Source organism: Apodemus sylvaticus, chromosome 10 (assembly GCF_947179515.1).
Source record: "Apodemus sylvaticus chromosome 10, mApoSyl1.1, whole genome shotgun sequence".
In the NCBI taxonomy this organism is placed as follows: Eukaryota; Metazoa; Chordata; class Mammalia; order Rodentia; family Muridae; genus Apodemus; species Apodemus sylvaticus.
This window is the reverse complement of record NC_067481.1, coordinates 97035867-97053496: the sequence shown is the minus strand read 5'-3', so window position 1 is coordinate 97053496 and position 17630 is coordinate 97035867. Positions and strand designations below refer to the sequence as shown.

The window sequence follows — 17630 nt, the reverse complement described above, 5'->3', positions numbered from 1 at the left end:
GGCTTTCATACCAAGTTTCAAACAAAAGCAGGAGTTGGCTTCTCCTAACAGAGGAATTCACTGCTATGGAGTGAAGGATTAGGTATGAATTACTTTCCTTGTGATAAAATACTTGGACCAAAGTAACTTAAGGGTGTATTTTGGCTCCTGATTCAAGGGCACAAGGGGACAAAGCTGTGGTGCTGGCAGCCTGGAGTAATCAGTAGGCAAGGATGCCAGCCCTCACCACTGGCTGCCGCCTTTTCAGTCCAGGACCCCGTGGAATGCTGTTACCCACATTTCTCATAGCTCAGTCTGCCAAGGCAGACACTGGGACTACAAGAGAAAGGTAAATTGCAGGTCAGACTTCTCACCTCAGTACAACCTAGAAACTCCTTCATGTGCTCAAACATGTTACTGTGGTGATTCTAAATTCTATCAAATTAATAATCATCCCTATCACAATTCCCAAAGGTAAATGAAAAGTGGGTCCTGTCTATATGGAAGCAAGCAGTATGAGAACAAGTGCTAGACACCTCAGGCTCCAACATCACCCATGGGCACAAAGACTTTCAGAAGGTCCTTCAACATGAGTCCCCTTTTATTTATGTGCTATTGCTTCTTGAGTCAAAATTTCTGCATTTTACATCTTTCTAGAATTGGCTAGTTTCAGAAGAACTGCTTTTCAGAAGTCATGGCCACAGGACAGTCAGGAACCACTGTAGAGTCAATGGTATCTCTTGGCTATCCAGAGAAAGGCTGAGGGACATGGTCACGGTCTGAGTGACACAGGCAATGGGGACTTCTGGGGTTTGGTCACTCTCTGTCTCAGTGAGCTTTCTTATTTCTGGGTAAAGCTCCCATGACAACGAACCATTCATTTCAGCTCAGGTTATGCTCTAGCAAACCAAAGTCACAGCAGCTTGAAGGAGTTGCTCATGTTGTATCTTCAGTGACGTAAGAGTGGAAAGCAACAACTGCTTGTGCTCAGCTCACCTGTGTCTTCTTAGAAAATGAGTCCAGGACCCAGCTGTGGGAGTTCAGGAGTCACCCTACAAACCACACGAACACCAATATCAGTCACATAGGGATGGTTTATTGAACACACACCTAAAGACTGATGGACCAGGATGGGACCGTACATTTCTCAGGACCAGTTTATAAGGGCAAAAGCCACCACGAGCTCATACTCAGGTGCAGAAAGTGCTGCCTGGTGGTGGGCTCTGACCATTTAATGGTTCAAACTGACCTTTAATTTGATGAGTCCTAAGTGAAGCTTATAGTTGTGTAACTTCTTAAAATTAACAAACCTCAGAACATTACAGGGTATGTGGTCAGCATGACCCTGCTCTGAGTCAAGTTATTTTTCTGTGTCAATGACTGGCAACAATATGAAATAGCTGGCAGGCGTGGAACAAGGTCACTACAGCCATGTGTGCTGGCTATCCCTGGCAGTCAGTTTAACTACATCTGGAACAACTACAATCCAGAAATGTAGGGCATACCTGTGAGCCAGATCTTGAGGCTGGAAGACACAGGCTTCTGACCTGGATCTTGACCTGAAGATCTTGAGGCACAGTGGCCATGAAAAGCTTATGCCCAGGCAAGGTAGTGAGTGCATGCCTATAAGATGCAGAGATTGAGTCAAGCAGATTTCTGGGTTGAAGGTCAGCCTGGGACAGAGCAAGTTCCAGACCCAGGCATGTTGGTACACACCTTTAATCTGGGCCACACCTGCTGCACTGGAAGAAGGAAGATTCTCTCTTCTTCCCCTGCTTGCACTTACTTGCCAGCACATCTGTTGGAGCCCACTTCAGGATTCCAGCTCATACAGAAGACCAGCTGAAACAGCTCCTGGGACTGAGCAACTACGAGAGGCCTGCACTCCCCATTCACAGCTGAACTGCAGACTATAAGTTATTACAGTAAATTCCCTTATATAGAGACATGCCATAAGTTCTGTGGCTCTAGAGAACCGTGAGTTCTCTAGAACACACTATGCTAGGGGGCTGGCGTCAACATAACCTTAGGAAATGAGGCCACCCACAGTGGGCATGCCTTCCTACCTCTGTTAACCTAATTAAGATGATCCTCCAGATGTGCCCAGAGACCCATCTCCTAGGTGACTATAAATCTCATCAAGTTGACAACTGAGATTAACCATGATGTCTCATCACTTTGAGACAGTTTGTTTTATTGTTTTAGTTTTTTCAATATTTATGTGTATGAGTTTTGCTTACATGGATGTCTATGAATCTCACTGTGTGCATGTGTTCTTAACCACTGAGCCACTGCTCCAGTTCCTCTATTGTTTTGAGACAACATATCACTACGTAGCCCCGATCAGCCTGGAACCCTCTGGAGACTAAGCTACCTTCAAATTCAGAGGTTTCCATTTCTGCCTCCCAAATACTCATTAACAGCATGGGCTACCACACTAAGCAACAATGTTTTTAGCCAGTCTCTGGAATATTTATAGGAATTTCAAATAGTTTCCATAGCATTCATGGCTTTAAAAAGTCTTCGAAGCAGGGCAGTGATGGTGCACACCTATAATCCCAGCACTTGGGAGGCAGAGGCAGGCGGATTTCTGAGTTCGAGGCCAGCCTGGTCTACAGAGTGAGTTCTAGGACAGCCAGGGCTACACTGAGAAACCCTGTCTCCACAAACAAACAAAAAAAACAAAACAAAAAAAAACAAAAAACTTCAAGGCTGGATATAGTGGTGCACACCCAGGAGCAGAGCCAGGTGAAGCTCTGCATGAGCCCCAGGTCACCCAGGTCACCTAGAGAAACTGTCTCAAAAGCAAACAGCAGATCCACCTGCTGCTGCTTCCCAAGTGCTAGGGTCATGCTGAGATGAAGCTGTGAGCCGCCACCACTCAGCCCTGGCTTTGTTTTTTGTAGTTTTGTTTTGTTTGAGACAGGGTCTCTCTATTATGTACTATGGCATTTAAAAAGATTTATTTAAGTAGATGAGTGTTCTATCTGCATGTACACCTGCATCAGATCACATGATAGATGGTTGTGAGCCACCATGTAGTTGCTGGGAATTGAACTCAGGTCCTCTGGAAGAGCAACAAGTATTCTAACCACAGAGCCATCTCTTCAGCTCCATTATGACATTTTTAAAAACAAAGTGTTTTAGTGATTTTCTTTCCTTCTCATTTCCCCCACCCCAACATTTTTTTCCAAGTGTGCAAAAAGCCTGGATAAATAGGCTATACAAAATATACCTGTAAGATGAGCAGGCTTCAGTACACATGGACACTAGCTGTCCTCTCGAGGGCAGGGTAAAGCTGCCAGCAGAGGGCTTATGTGAGGATTGCAGCACCAGACTGCTTCTAGGGAAATCTTCTAGTTTCCTTTCCATTGCTGATAAAATACTCTGATCAAAAGCAATTTAGGAGCTGGGACTTGTCTGGCTTACACTTCAAAGTCACAGTCCACTGAGAGGTAAGTCCAGACAGAAACTCTTCTAGAAACCATGGGTGAATGCTTCTTGTTGGCTCACTTTGTGATTTACTCATTGCTTCATGCTTAGCTAGGGGTGTGTGTGTGTGTGTGTGTGTGTGTGTGTGTGTGACACAAGGTTTCTCTGTATAACCCTGGCTGTCCTGGAACTCACTCTGTAGACTAGACTGGCCTTGAATTCATACAGATCAGCCTGTTTCTGCAGATCAGCCCGTCTCTGCTTCCTTAGCTCTACAATTAAAGGTGTGCACCACCACCACCACCACCACCACCACCACCAGCTCTTAGATTGTTACCCAGCCCAGGATGGCCTGCCTGAGGAATAGTGCTGCCCATAGTAGACTGGGCCCTCTTATATCAATAATTAAGATGATCCCCTTACAGACATGCCTACCTGATCTAAGCAATTAACTCAAGTAAAGCATCTCTGATGGTTCCAGGCTGTGTCATATTGACAATTAAGGCTAACCAAAACAAAGACAATTCACAGCTATGTAAAGAGGTTATGGACAGGGCTGCAGAGATGGCTCAGCCGGTAAGATCACCAATTGCTTCCCCCTGAGGTTCTGAGCTCAAATCCCAGCAACCACATGGTGGCTCACAACCATCTGCAATGAGATCTGATGCCCTCTTCTGGTGTGTCTGAAGACAGCTACAATGTACAGAATACGTAAGATAAATAAATAATTTAAAAAAAAAAAGAAGTTATGTATACATCCCTGGTCACGGCACAGGGATCAAAAATATCAGACATATACACAGCTACAGGCAGAATCCAGAACTTTGGATGTCTATGAGAGGAGCCAAGAACAAAGCATGGGTGACAGAGCAGCCTAGTTTTAAAAAGACCTCAGGTGAGCCAGGCACTGGGGGGAGGCAGAGGCAGGTGGATCTCTGAGTTCAAGGCCAGCCTGGTCTACAGATCGAGTTCCAGGACGGTGAGAGCTGCACAGAGAGAAACTGTCTCGAAAAAAGCCACAGAAAGGAAGGAAGAAATAAAGGGAAGAAGAGAAGGAAGACAGACCCTAAGAATAGCAGGAAGGGTTTGCATGTTAAAAAAAAAAACTGGGTGCAGGGCTAGGTGCTCAGTACTGGAGTATCAACAGCAGAGGCAAGAGTGCACCATCTGCATTGGCATTTTTAAAGCTATGCAGCGATGCAGTTCTAAGGACTAGAAAGGAAAGGAGCTGTGTGGATTTCTGAGACGGTGCTCTAGTTTGTCCTTTTCATATTCATTCTCTTCCAGACCCAAGGCCCAAGCTAATTTCAGGTGGCTGCTGTACCTGGCTCTCTAGTTCTTCCCAGGGACTCAAGAAGCGAGGCTGTTTCCTCTGTTCCCCATGGTTTCAGGAGCCAGTCCTGCCGGACAGCCACTATTTCTTCCCTTAGTCCTATATGCCCAACTAAGTGGCTCAAGTGAGACACTGCCACTGTGTGCAGAACTTCTTGGAGAGGATGTAAGCGTGGGGAAGCCCTTGTGTGGGCAAGACTGGAGCCCAGCCCCTCGCTGCTTTTCTAGGTTGAAGGGAAAGGGCTGCCAGGAATGATACACACACCTGGACCCACCACTTGGAAAGTAGGCACAGGATGATCCCAGATTTGGTTGTTGTTTTGTTTTTTGAGACAGGGTTTCTCTGTATAGCAGCCCAGGCTGTCTGGAACTAACTCTGTGGTCCGGGTTGGCTTTGAACCTTGAGAAAAGGAAGGGAGCTTAGAGTACTTGCCAAGGCTCACGTCACCCCTCAATTGTGGCCAGCTACTCATGTTTCTTCCAGCAAACCAGGGCTACAGATGCCCTGAGTCCCTGGAAATCCTAGCTCGGTGGCCCTTAGCCATCTTGGCTAACATAAATAATAATCTTGGCTGGTATAAGTATGCTCGAACTCTTGGAAAGAAAGAAGGGTCCAGATATTCAGTTCTCACAATCTTTCTGCTAATCCTCAAAATGGTAAAAGACAGGAAGCTCAGCTCTCAGGGCCCAGCAGCTTGATAGTACACTTGATTTACAAAGCCCAGAATATTTAGCAACAATTTTTTTATCAACGCATCTGAATAAATCATGCTTGTAGATGTGATCCATGTTAAAGCTTACATGCATGCCAAATTAAATTACTTTGAACATCAGGGGGGAAAGCAGGGAAGAGGCTGTTAGCCTGGCTTCTTCAGTCCTCACCCTACCAGCCATATGGGGTCACCAGGTTTCTAGGGTGTCTATGCTGCTCTGGACCAAAAACTCATTAGCTTCTCTAGTCAGAGACTCCACCAAATCTTCAAGAAATGGTACATGCTGCCCAGTGTGACCATTACCACCTCATCAGAGACCCTCAAAGGCCCTTTCTCTACAAGAGCCAGCTGAAGTCCCTGGAACACTGCTCTTCTGACCCACTGAGATGGTGGTCGACTTGACTGAATTTGGAATTAACGGAGAGGCATGCCTCTGGGCACACCTGGGAGGGATGTTTGTGATTTTGTTAAGTAGGAAGACAAACCTAAACCCGGTCAGCGCTTTCTCTAGCGTCTGCACAGAAGGCCCGAGATTCACTCTTGTTGCTTTTCTCCACAAGTCCGTCTACCTTTGTGCTGCCATCTTTCACTGACATCAGAACCCAGCTTCTTCAACCTTCCAGCTAGTGAAGACCAGGAATCCTCATGATTTCAGCACCAGATTAAGACTACAAAGGCATCTTAGAAAGCTACTGGTTCTCAGCCTTTCTAGTGTGGATAAACCAGACTACGTAAATGAGTGTCATTATTTATTTGTTTATTTTCATTCTGAGTTCTGTTCCTCCAGAGGACAGCTAACATCCACTTACCACTTGGGTCTGACCACAGCAGACACGACAGCAATGCAGGAAAATCAGCTTATCCTAAATATCCTGTAAACCAAATATCTTCAATCCAACAAGGGTACCAAACTAGTGTCTAGATCTGCTAACCCCACCCCCAAATGAACTGGCTCCTCAGGAGAGCAGACTTCAGAAACAGGCTCCTTTTCCTGGCTGTCCTGTGCCCAGCTCCTTGGACCGAGATAATTTCTTCTCTCCATCTCTCCGGGGTCACCAAGCTGCACGTTGGCTTCTTTCCTATCTCACAGCAATATGTAATCCGAATCTAAGTTACTTCCCCCTGAAGCCCACCTTAGATCCGTTCCTCTTTCTTTGTTCCTGCCTCAAATCCACGTTGAAAACCGCGGGGACTGTGTGCATATGCCTTTCTTCCGGAAAAAGTCACGGAGCAAGAATGCTAGGCAGAGTTGGAAGGCGGAGCACTACGGCGGGCGCTACTCTTTAGCCTCGTGCAAAGACCGGATCTCCAAGTCCTTGCCATGAAGGTACTGACGGTAACCCCGATCCAGACTAGCGTCCCCCGTCTTCTCCCTGCGAGTCTGAGCGCCTTTGCTGTTCCTTCTGCCCCACGCATCCTTGTCAGAAATGTCACCTTGGAGAAACCTCCTCGTCTTCAACACTTCCTCAAATTCCTTTTCGTTTTGTTTTTGGATTTGGTTTTTTCGAGACAGGGTTTCTTTGTATAGCCCTGGCTGTCCTGGAACTCACTCTGTAGACCAGGCTGGCCTCGAACTCAGAAATCCGCCTGCCTCTGCCTCCCAAGTAATGGGATTACAGGCGAGCGCCACCACCGCCCGGCTCAAATTCCTTTTCTTTCTGGCCACACCGGCCGCCCGCTGCACCCAGTCAGCTGAATCCTACCAGCAGAGACCACGTCTACGTGAACACTAATGACCAGAGAGTTTTGACGATACGAACTCACCGTCTGTACCAGCCTGTCCCTTTACAACAGCGCGGCCTCAGCAGGGTGCATAGCCTTAGACCCTGAGGACAGCAGAGCTAACAGTGGAGGGAACCCGAGTAGCTCCAAACACACAGATCCGGGAAAGCATAGACCAGCGTCCAATCAGGGGGGGGAAGAAAAAAAAAAGCGCTATTACGCTCCGCCCACAAACAGTTGCTGTCCTTTAGTCCTCACCGCTAGCTTGCATTGGTTGGTGTGCTACGTCATCGCTGCGCGCCGACGGCTGCGCCTTCCCGCTTCTCTGACGACAGAGTTGCGCCGGCGTCCGGGTCTGAGAAGAGCGGGAGGTGGCGGCGGCCTTGGGAAGATGTAAGTCGGGATAGGAATCCGGCCGCATCCGACCTTTGGGGGCCTTCTGCCAGGCTTGGCGGGGCGCATCGTGGAGCCGGTTGCCTTCCGCAGCTCCGCAGTGCGGCAGAGGTCCGCCGGCGAGGAGCAGAGCACGAAGAGAGTGTGGTGCTGGTCGGGCGGAGTGGGAGGTGTCGAGGCCGCGGCCCGGAAGTGGTCGAGGCGGACGCGAACGGAAAGGCGATCCCGCACCGTTCGCTCGGCCGCGACCAGTTTAGCCTACAGGACTCCAGCAGCTGCGAGCTCCGCCGCTTCTCTTGTTTTCTTGTCAGGCTGGAGACCTAGGCTCGCCACGCCGGGCCCGACCTGAGTAGTGAGTGGAGAAAGGGTGGGAGGCGAGGTCGCTGTATGTGGCCGGAGCGGACGGTGCAGATTGCGAGCCGGCCTAAAAGGTTGGTTTCCTTTTAGATCTCTTTCCACGAGTATTTGTAGGAATCCGGTATGTAGTGCTCAGTTCTAGGCCTTGAGGATCCGTCCTAGGATGGACTGAGCACGGTTACGGAGCTCAAAGGGAGAGGATATGGGAAGGTTATGGTTGATGGTAGAGACGCGGTGTATGCCTGCTCCCTCTACCTTGTGTTACTTCGTAGGCAGATGTGCTTTTATATGTCGAGAGTGCTTTGAAGATTGCCAAAACGCCCTCTGCTCGAGATTTAACTATTTGTTTTCTCCTCTCTCTGGCTGTTGGACGCACACCTTTCCGGAGGATGGGAGAGGTGACCAAGGTCCTGAGCTGTTACCTGAGCTCGTGTGAACAGAGACCCTCACCTTTGCTTTCTAGCACTCGACCACACCCAGCGAAGTGCTCGCTTACTCCATGGTTCACAATTTATAGAGCGCTTAACGATGGGTTCTACTTGTTTGGTTCTAGCAGGTTGGGTGGGGTGATCAAGGGTTAGTCTCTACTCTTTGCCATTGGTATGAAGCACTTGGATAGCAACCCAAACTGAAGTATAAAAGTGCATATCAGATTTAAATGACTTGGTATAGAAAACCCACAAAGAACTTGGTAATTTTATATTGGTTATATGTTAGAAAGATAATACTCATTATCTTGTTAAAAACTAGTTTGGGGACCCTTTAATCCCAGCACTGGGATGACAAGAGTTTGAGGCTAGCTTGATCAACCTAGGCTAGCCAAGGCTGCCTAGTGAGACCATGTCTCAAGAGGGGGAAGAAAAAAAAACAAGCAAAGCCTTTAATTTTGGACTGTCAGTATTTGTCAGTGGTAGAGTTCTTGTTGAGTGCACTGGGCTCAGGGTTACTTTGTGTAGCCTTGCCTGTTCCAGAACTAGCTCTGTAGACCAGGCTGGCCTTTGAACTCAGCCTCGTTCCCCGGTTCTTGAAAAAAGGGTTTCATTAATTCTTGTGATTTGGCTGAAAGGAAATTTAAGGATGTGCTCATGGTTCACACTCATGGACAGTGCTGCTGTAAGTGAGCTCACCCACAAGTGAGCTGAGTTATAACAGTTTATTAAGCATTCAGAAATCAACTACCATTTACCACTGAGCTTTTAGCCTTGCCAGATTGAATATTGATTTAGCCAAGCAAGGCTTTGGGGAACTAATTGTCAGGAATTCTTGGTAGTGAGCTTTTGCCTGTTGTGCTCTACGCCCTGGTTTCAATCTCTAGCCCCATATATAACGCCTATAATCCCAGGTGGAGGCAGGAGATCAAGTCATCCTACATAGGATATTTGAAGCCATCCTGGGCTAGAGACCTTGTCTTTAATAAAATTAAGCCTTTAGTCCCTGTACTCAGGAGACAGGAAGAATGACTTCCAGTAGGGTGTTGTGGCACAAGCTTTAATCCCAGCACTTAGGAAGCAAAAGTAGGGGATCTCTGTGAGTTCAAGGCCAGCCTGGTCTACAGAATGAGTTCTAGGACAGCCAGGGCTACACAAAAGCAAAAAAAAAAAAGAGTGCCACAATCCAGAAGGCCCTAGTGGGGCCTGAAGCACAGGCATGCTTACTTACTCCAGACCATTAGAAGACAGCTTGAAAGATGGTAAAGCCCTGGAAAGAAGCTGGATAGGAAATCATTTGTATTTGTCAGAGTGGAAGGGAGAGCTGTTCTCGTGGGCTAGACTTACTCAGCAGCTTTTAGAAGTGCCCTGTCTCTGAAATGGTATTTTCGGATAACAAGTCACATTTTCCCCATGTTTGTTTATAGTTTACCTGACAGTCTTACTATTTCTTGCCTTTTTCTTTTCTTTTTTCTTCCAGACAGGGTTTCTTTGTCGCTTTGGCTGTCCTAGAACTAGCTCTCTGAATCAGTCTGCCTCTGCCTCCCAAGTGCTGCGACTGAAGGCTTGCACCGCCACTCTGGCTTCCAGTCCTATTTTAATGTTCTTCTGTGATGTCTTGTACATTGTGTTGAGTAATGTTTTGGTGCTTGCCACTCAAAGTGACATCCACTCATTACTCATTGTATCTCTAAAGAAAACTATGCCAGTAAGACAAATCTGGGTTTTTCTCCTGAGGCCATTGCAATGTTTAGTATGTTGAAAGCCATCTACATACCTGCCCCATTACCTCTCCCATCTCATTAAGGAGAACGAAGAAGAATTGTAATATGCCTGTGCCTTAGATGTGTAATACAGTTTGCATTTCTTTTTCCAATAAAAAAACTAAGGTGGCCTATGGAGTCTGAAAGGCCTCCCTGAAGCGATGAGGACCGTCCCCTGGGTGTGCAGGCTGTGTGGACACTTGCTGTTTGCTGTGCTTCCTGTTTGTGTGCTCAACTTTTTTGATGCAAAGTAGATTTGATGCGTTGTCAATTGGCTTACTCTATTTAAATCCTTTTATCTTGTTACTAGGCTGCTCTTTGGCGTAAATTGCAATCGATTAGGGATCGTTTCTCAGACTCCACTTAGAAGTGAGAGTTCAGATAAGTGAGGCCGACATTGCTGCCTTGAAGAAGGGGAGAATGGATTTATCAGGAGTGAAAAAGAAGAGCTTGCTAGGAGTCAAAGAGAATAATAGAAAGTCCAGCACTAGGTAATCCTCTGTAAGATCTTTCTAGTGCTATTTTGGGGGTGCTTGCTGTTTAAGGACCCTCAGAAAGGGGAGATTTTTGTTGTTGTTGTTGTTGTTCTACAGTGTGTGCCCTAATCCACAGATGATTTCGCTCTGTGATCACCTGGGATCTTAGTAATCCTTTTGGACCCCACTACTGGGTTGTGCTATCTCAGGGTTTGGTCAGGGGAGCCTGCAACCTCACATTCTCTCTTATCGTGCAGGGCTCCTTCTCCTACCAAACGCAAGGACCGCTCTGATGAGAAGTCCAAGGATCGATCTAAAGATAAAGGTGCCACTAAAGAGTCAAGTGAGAAGGATCGTGGCAGAGATAAGACTCGGAAGAGACGCAGTGCTTCAAGTGGAAGCAGCAGCACCAGGTTGGGCAGACGCAACCATGTCTTCCTTCACTGTAAAGCCATACAAGAACAACTTTGGGAAAAGGGGGTGGTGTGTGTGTTGTGGAGGCCAGAGGTCAGCCTTGGGTGTTAAATTCCTTCCGTTGGAGAGATGTAAAGACCATCTGCCCTCCCTATGTTCCCACAAACAAACCTAGGTGGGGTTCACCAAAGTTCACTCTGGGGAAACCAGTGAGAGTTCGTTAGGCTTCCTAACAAAGTACAGTGGGTGAGGGATAGCTGGTGGGAGTGTGGGTGGTAACTGCCCTGTGATTGTGCTCCCTGCCCTCACAGTCCCCTACTTAAATCCTTTGCCTGAGACCTGAGGACCTGTGCAAATAGGGCAGAATTGCAACTGGTGGAGGGGGGGTCTGGATGCTCCACTGAGGGTCCCTTGACCCTGTCCCTTCCAAGAGAGACAAGCCCAGTCGAGCTGAGAATGACAGCATCTTTGCTGGGAGGAGAGGTCTGTCTGCCTTGCTTTTTGATTGCTCTTTCATTGGTGCCTGTAGCTTGCCAGTTGAATCCAGCTGGTTGCCCAAGGGAAGACTACCTTGCCTTAACTACTTCGAAAACTGACTGACCCTAGGGTTATTGATAAGGCCCTAATAGAGTATGCTGATTTTGAGTTTCATTATATTTTTTTTACTGTGTAATTTTTTTTTTTTACTGTGTAATAATTTTTTTTACTGTGTAATATTTTATGAGTTTGGCTGCATCCTATACATGCATACCATGTGTTTCCCTGGTTCCCACACAAGCCAGAAAGGTGCATTGGGTCTCCTGAAACTAAAGTCAGAGGCAGTTGTGAGCTGCCACGTGGCTGCTGGAAACCAAACTTGGTTCCTCTGACCTGCAGAGCCATTTCTTCAGCCCCTAGACCTCCTTTTTTTTTTTTAAAGACGTATTTATTTTTATGTTATCTTTTTTCTAAGTGCATTGTCAGACACACCAGGGCATCAGATCCCATTACAGATGGTTGTGAGCTACCATGTGGGTGCTGGGAATTGAACTCAGGACCTCTAGAAGAACAGTTAGTGTTCTTAACCTCTGAACCATCTCTCCAGCCCCTTTCTTTCTCTCTCTTTTTTTTTTTTTAAACCTGCCTGAACTGGCCTTCAGCACAGTTGAACTGACTTCTGCTAGACTGCTACTTTTTTCTCATTGGTAAAAATAAGTATTCTGTATAGGTAACAACAGCCTATCTCACAGTGTTGGGACTTGTCTGATGTCATTACTGGTGAAATGGGCCTTAAAGAACCAGGAGAGCTCTCTCCTCTCCTGAGCAGTCAGTCCTTGCAGAAATGCTACTCTAGCTCACTGACCCTGCGACCCCCACCCCCACCTTGTTTGTCCTCAGGTCTAGGTCCAGCTCAACCTCCAGCTCGGGCTCCAGCACCAGCACAGGCTCGAGCAGTGGCTCCAGCTCGTCCTCTGCCTCCAGCCGCTCAGGAAGCTCCAGCACCTCCCGAAGCTCCAGTTCTAGCAGCTCCTCTGGCTCCCCAAGCCCTTCGCGGCGCAGGCACGACAACAGGCGGCGCTCCCGCTCCAAGTGAGTTAAGAATGGCTAGCCTGCTCCTTGCCATGGCTGCTAAAAGAGTAGTTTGGGCTGACAGAAAGGTCTTTGCTGCCAAGCTTAACAGCCTGAGTTTAATCCCCAGGACCTACACGGTGGCATGTGGTAGCTCCTGTGGGCTGTGCTCTGACCTCCACATAAGCACAGTAACGCACACGTGCGGGGTGTGCAGTGGTGCATACAGCATTGTAGCAGATGGTCAGAGATGTGAGGTCATGGTGGGCTGCTTGTGAGCCTGTCTCAAAAAGACATGAAAGGACGTGAATAAAAGGAGTTAGAGGATGGGCAGGAAGTACAGGTCAGTGAGGGTGCTGGCTGCCATGCCTATCACCCAGAGGGCGTCTCCCACAAGTTATTCTCTAACTCCATCTGTGTTGCCCTGGTACGTGCCCACACAGAAACAGGTGCCACACATAGACACACAAATTTGAAGGGGTCTTAGTTTGATTTCTGAATCAGGGATAGTCTTATAAAGGATGTCATTGTAGTTTCAGAGGTTTGGTCTATTATCCTCTTGGTAGAGAACATGGTGGCACACAAGCAGGCACGGTAACTGCCAGGTGTACACCCAGATCCAAAGGCAGCAGGAAAATGGAGAAACAGGCCTGCCGTGCTTCCTCCCACAGGACCATGCCTCTTAATCTTCTTCAGATAGTGCGCTCCCTGTTACCTAAGCAAATACACGTGCTATGGGTCCAGTTTCATTCAAACCATAGATAATATAGGTGAATTAATAAGAAACTCCTCTAGAAGCTGTTGAAGCTAAGAAGAAATGTCACTGTGTTTGTTGCTGAGGCAGGGTCTCACTAAGGCAGTGCCAGTTGGCTGTTTAAACTCCTCCTGGGCACTGGGATGTTAGGCATATGCCAACCAACACACACACAGCCAATAGGTTTTCTTTTTCAGTGCTGAGGACCAAATCTAGGATGTTACCCTGAACTCCACCCCTAAAACCATACTGTACTTGGGGTGTGCTGAAAATTTCTGGGTATTTTTGTTTTCAGGTCCAAACCACCTAAAAGAGATGAAAAAGAGAGGAAAAGGCGGAGCCCTTCACCTAAACCCACCAAAGTGCACATTGGGAGGCTCACCAGGAATGTGACCAAGGTAAGGTCCACAGCGGTTGGACAAGCTGGAGTCGGGCAGCAGGTGCATGTAGAATGCAGACCTTCTGGAGAACGATATGTGTGCAGCCCATGACTTGGTTAGAATGCTGCTACATTTATTTACTAAATAAATGGTCTTAGCCCGGCGGTGGTGGTGGCGCATGCCTGTAATCCCAGCACTCTGGGAGGCAGAGGTAGCCTAGTCTACAGAGTGAGTTCCAGGGCTATACAGAGGAATCCTGTCTCGAAAAAAACCAAACCCAAAAAAAGAAAAATAAATAAATAAATAAATAAATAAATACATAAATAAATGGTCTTATTTATTAGACTTATGTCCAAGAGAGGTCCTGGAGAGATTTACTCAGCATTTAGTGAATTCCCTTTGGCCATTAAGTAATGGATTGGCAAACAGGGATGTGACCTTTCTCTCTCTAGGATCATATCATGGAAATATTTTCTACTTACGGGAAAATTAAAATGATTGACATGCCTGTAGAAAGGATGCATCCCCATCTATCCAAAGGCTATGCATATGTGGAATTTGAGAATCCAGATGAAGCAGAGAAGGCACTGAAACACATGGATGGAGGTAAGTGATGCTGTGCCCGCCCTCAGCCCTACCATCGCCTCTGTCCTTGGAGAGGGACCCTGAAGTAGATTTCCAAACTAGGTGCATCTTACGTAGTAGGGGTGTGTGTACCAAAACATGTTTTATGAAGCATTTGCTATTCTTGAAAAACTTAGCAAATATGAATATATTAGCATTTTAAGAAATCTTCAATCTGTTAAAAATGAAGCTTTTCACAAGTAATATATTTGGCTTTAAAATGGGAGTATTTTCTAAGTATCCTTTTTTATTTTGCCAACATTTCAGCATTTTTAGGATTGCTTTGCTGTATGATACATGTACTGACTTCATACAATGTATCTCTTAAGGCAATGTTTATAATTTTGTGTTAGTGGAGTGGTTTTTAAAGCACGAGTACTTAGGAATAGTTTTTGGTGGCCAATTTCCACTTTGTCTATAAATCAGCATCTTAAGGAATTACAAAAGTTGTTTCTAGCTCTAGGATGTAGGGTGCTGGGGCTGAGAACTGACAGCATACAGTCTGGACCATCAGCCTGTGTTGGGGGAACTGGAGAATCCTCAGGTGCCTGTTAAGCTTTACAAATGACGGTTTCGGGGTTTTTTTGTTTTTGTTTTTGTTTTTTTAATGATTGCCATTGAGTATGGATTTTCTCTGATACTTAGCTGCTACTTCAGGCCCCCTCACATGTTTCAGGGGCTCGCCTTAGCTACCTATGTTATTCTTACCAACTTGGGTCTGATGAGTCACTTTAAATCTGCCTATCATCTGGAACTGGCATAGTGAGAATTTGGTAATCAGTTAAATTCAGGGGACTAGAGACATTTAGGGTGGTCTGCGCTGGCAACTGGCTAGATGCAGTATCTTACCTAGATGCAGTGGTTTCTACAGTGACTTTCTTCATTGGAGCTGGTTTGGCTGAGAGCCAGCACCTGTCTTAGGCTGGGATTAAGTTATATTAAAACCTTTGGAGTGTAAATGAGTGTACCTGAATTAGCTTCTGGCCTTGTTAACCCTGAGCTAGGTTTGTGCTCTCAGGGCCAACCCTAGATGTGGAGACTTCAGCTGTTAGGTGTTCCTGTGTGCACCTCAGTGTTCTTGGCTTTTTTTTTTTCCTCTGAAATGTGTCCTACAGCGCTTTTCTTTGAGATCATTTCTAAATTTTTCTTATCTCTGTTTGAAAATTAGTTCATGCCGGGCAGTGGTGGCTCACACCTGTAATCCCAGCACTCTGGGAGGCAGAGGCAGGCGGATTTCTGAGTTCGAGGCCAGCCTGGTCTACAGAGTGAGTTCCAGGATAGCCAGGGCTATACAGAGAAACCCTGTCTCAAAAAAACCAAAAATCCAAAAAAACCAAGAAAATTAGTTCATGTAGAGTGCTGCAGACGTTTTCAAGCAGGTGTCCTTTTTCTTTAGCTCAGCCTGAGCTTCCCACTATCTTGAAAAGAAGGGAATTACAGGCCAGGTTTGATAGCATGCGTCTTTAATCCTAGCTGTTCAGAGGCAGGAGGTGGGTTTGTTCAGTTCCTGGTTGGTCTGTTCCACATGGTGACTTCCAGGACAGCTATGTGGGAAACCCAGTCTCGAAAAACAGAAGGAAGCTCAGCTTCTAGTGGCACCTTCCTGACCCTCAGGAGCCCCCCACTCTGCAGTCAGTCCTGTGCTGTCTTGTCACTGTTGACTCGAGTTCTGTGCCTTATATCTAGCAGCTTTCAACACATTCTTAACAATCTTGTCTTCTGGGAAGTTGTTCAGTGTCTCTTTTAGATCTCCTGCTTTTTTCCTGCTGTGATATATTAGAAATGTTATGGTTTTGTTCCTGTTTTCTACAGGACAAATTGATGGCCAAGAGATCACTGCTACTGCTGTGTTGGCACCCTGGCCTCGACCACCGCCTAGGCGATTCAGCCCACCCAGGAGAATGCTTCCACCACCTCCCATGTGGCGTAGGTCACCCCCACGGATGAGGAGAAGGTGAGTCAATTTGGAATTGTCCTTAACCCATCTTGCTTCTTTGTATGATTTATAAATCTAAATGGCTGTGATGACTTTTGGTCATTTAGGGTTGGATGTGTAGAAAGCAGGTCAGCAAGTATGACGTCGGAATTGGCCAGGAAAAGGACAGCCAGAATGTGTTATTGACAGGCAGATGCGTCCCTTCAAAAGAACTACTTCTGGAGTCTGAGGTGTCTTGGGTCCCAAGAGACCCTCTATCTTTCATAATGAGGGACCAGACAGGGTGGCACAGGCATTTAATCCTAGCACCCAGAAGACAGAGACAGGAAAACCCTGTCTCAAAAAACCAAACTGGAGTGTAGGGAACTTTGGGGTCAGACATAGCAGAAGCCAAGTTTGGGGTTGTGAACAAAAACAGGATTGTCTTAGAAAGGCCAGTCTGTCCCCTAGCTGCGCTGCTTGAAGATTGCACTGACCGAACTTCTCTTCCCGCAGGTCCAGATCCCCAAGACGCAGGTCCCCCGTGCGTAGGAGGTCTCGATCTCCTGGCCGCCGCCGCCACAGGAGCCGATCCAGCTCCAACTCCTCGCGATAAGCAGGGACATTGATTCGTACCTCTGTAACTTATGTTCCCCAGACTCAGTTTTGTCCTTTGCTCTAGCCAAATGAGGGCCTATCTGTAGGGAAGGACCCCTTTGAAGACAGCAGTTGAGATGGTTCCTCTGCAGGAGGGTTCTGGCTTGGAGAGGTACTGTTGATTCAGGACTGTTCCCATAGACTACCCTGTAGTTGTCTGGCTAGAAAGTTCACCCCTTCCATTCTCGATAGTCTGCTAGCAGAGCCAGCTGGAGCCCGTGCCAGCACACCCATTTCCTCCATGGATGACCCAGAACCAGTCAGACAACCTGCTCAAGCCCTTGGTGTCACCGCGCTGCAGCTCTGGAAAGGACCAAGCTGCTGTTCTGTTGGGCCTGACGGTGCCCCCTGCTGAGTGCTCTTCAACTTCTAGGGTTAAAACCTTTGCGGGATTCCTCCACAAATGCTTATCTTTTTTCTGTCCCTGTGTCTCTGTTACTTTGTAAAATTAGTGAGCCAGTTCTACAGGATCCTCATGGAACCTACCCCACCCCCACTGTCACCTGCCATTGGTGGTGACGTTGCAGGTTAACCTTGGCAGTGTATACATTGCCCCCTTTGCTTTTATTGTACAGTCGTACTATAAAATTTGTTTTGAGTTTTATAACTTTGTAGCATTTTAGATAAGGTTGTGGTTGTACTTGTGTAGAATAAAAGGACGGTGTTGAATAAAATCTAGGTTAAAATGCAAACTGAGTGATTTCACTGCCTCATCTTAGTCCAGAACAGTCTGGATTTGTGTG

At 46.9% G+C, this 17630-nt stretch overlaps 1 protein-coding gene and 1 long non-coding RNA gene across 5 annotated transcripts; one reads left to right on the top strand and one right to left on the bottom strand.

Moving 5' to 3' along the window:
* Positions 1-561: 561 nt before the first annotated feature.
* On the bottom strand, positions 562-7492 carry LOC127695178 (uncharacterized). Its single transcript, XR_007979913.1, has 3 exons — positions 7221-7492; positions 1485-1602; positions 562-1031 (listed from the first exon to the last, which is right to left on the bottom strand). It is a non-coding gene; the product is annotated as an uncharacterized LOC127695178 (long non-coding RNA).
* On the top strand, positions 7476-17579 carry Rnps1 (RNA binding protein with serine rich domain 1). Of its 4 annotated transcripts, none has more exons than XM_052197121.1 (8): positions 7502-7571; positions 7883-8002; positions 10853-11008; positions 12387-12578; positions 13607-13709; positions 14144-14297; positions 16128-16269; positions 16747-17579. In XM_052197121.1, the coding sequence occupies exons 2-8, from the start codon at positions 7959-7961 to the stop codon at positions 16844-16846; spliced, it is 891 nt and encodes a 296-aa protein (XP_052053081.1). In that variant the 5' UTR covers positions 7502-7571; positions 7883-7958; the 3' UTR covers positions 16847-17579. The 4 variants fall into 4 exon arrangements, with proteins under 4 accessions (XP_052053082.1, XP_052053081.1, XP_052053079.1 ...); XM_052197119.1 differs by lacking the exon at positions 7883-8002 and adding an exon at positions 10430-10610 and having other exon boundaries at positions 7505-7571; XM_052197120.1 differs by lacking the exon at positions 7502-7571 and adding an exon at positions 10430-10610 and having other exon boundaries at positions 7887-8002.
* Positions 17580-17630: the final 51 nt, after the last annotated feature.

What these genes read in the sequence shown, in the direction of transcription:
- Rnps1 (XM_052197119.1), top strand. Translation starts at nt 10,540, where the DNA reads ATGGATTTATCAGGAGTGAAAAAGAAGAGCTTGCTAGGAGTCAAAGAG. An exon ending in AGGCGGCGCTCCCGCTCCAA is followed by an intron (nt 12,579 to 13,606) that starts GTGAGTTAAGAA and finishes TTTTGTTTTCAG; the next exon opens with GTCCAAACCACCTAAAAGAG. An exon ending in ACTGAAACACATGGATGGAG is followed by an intron (nt 14,298 to 16,127) that starts GTAAGTGATGCT and finishes TGTTTTCTACAG; the next exon opens with GACAAATTGATGGCCAAGAG.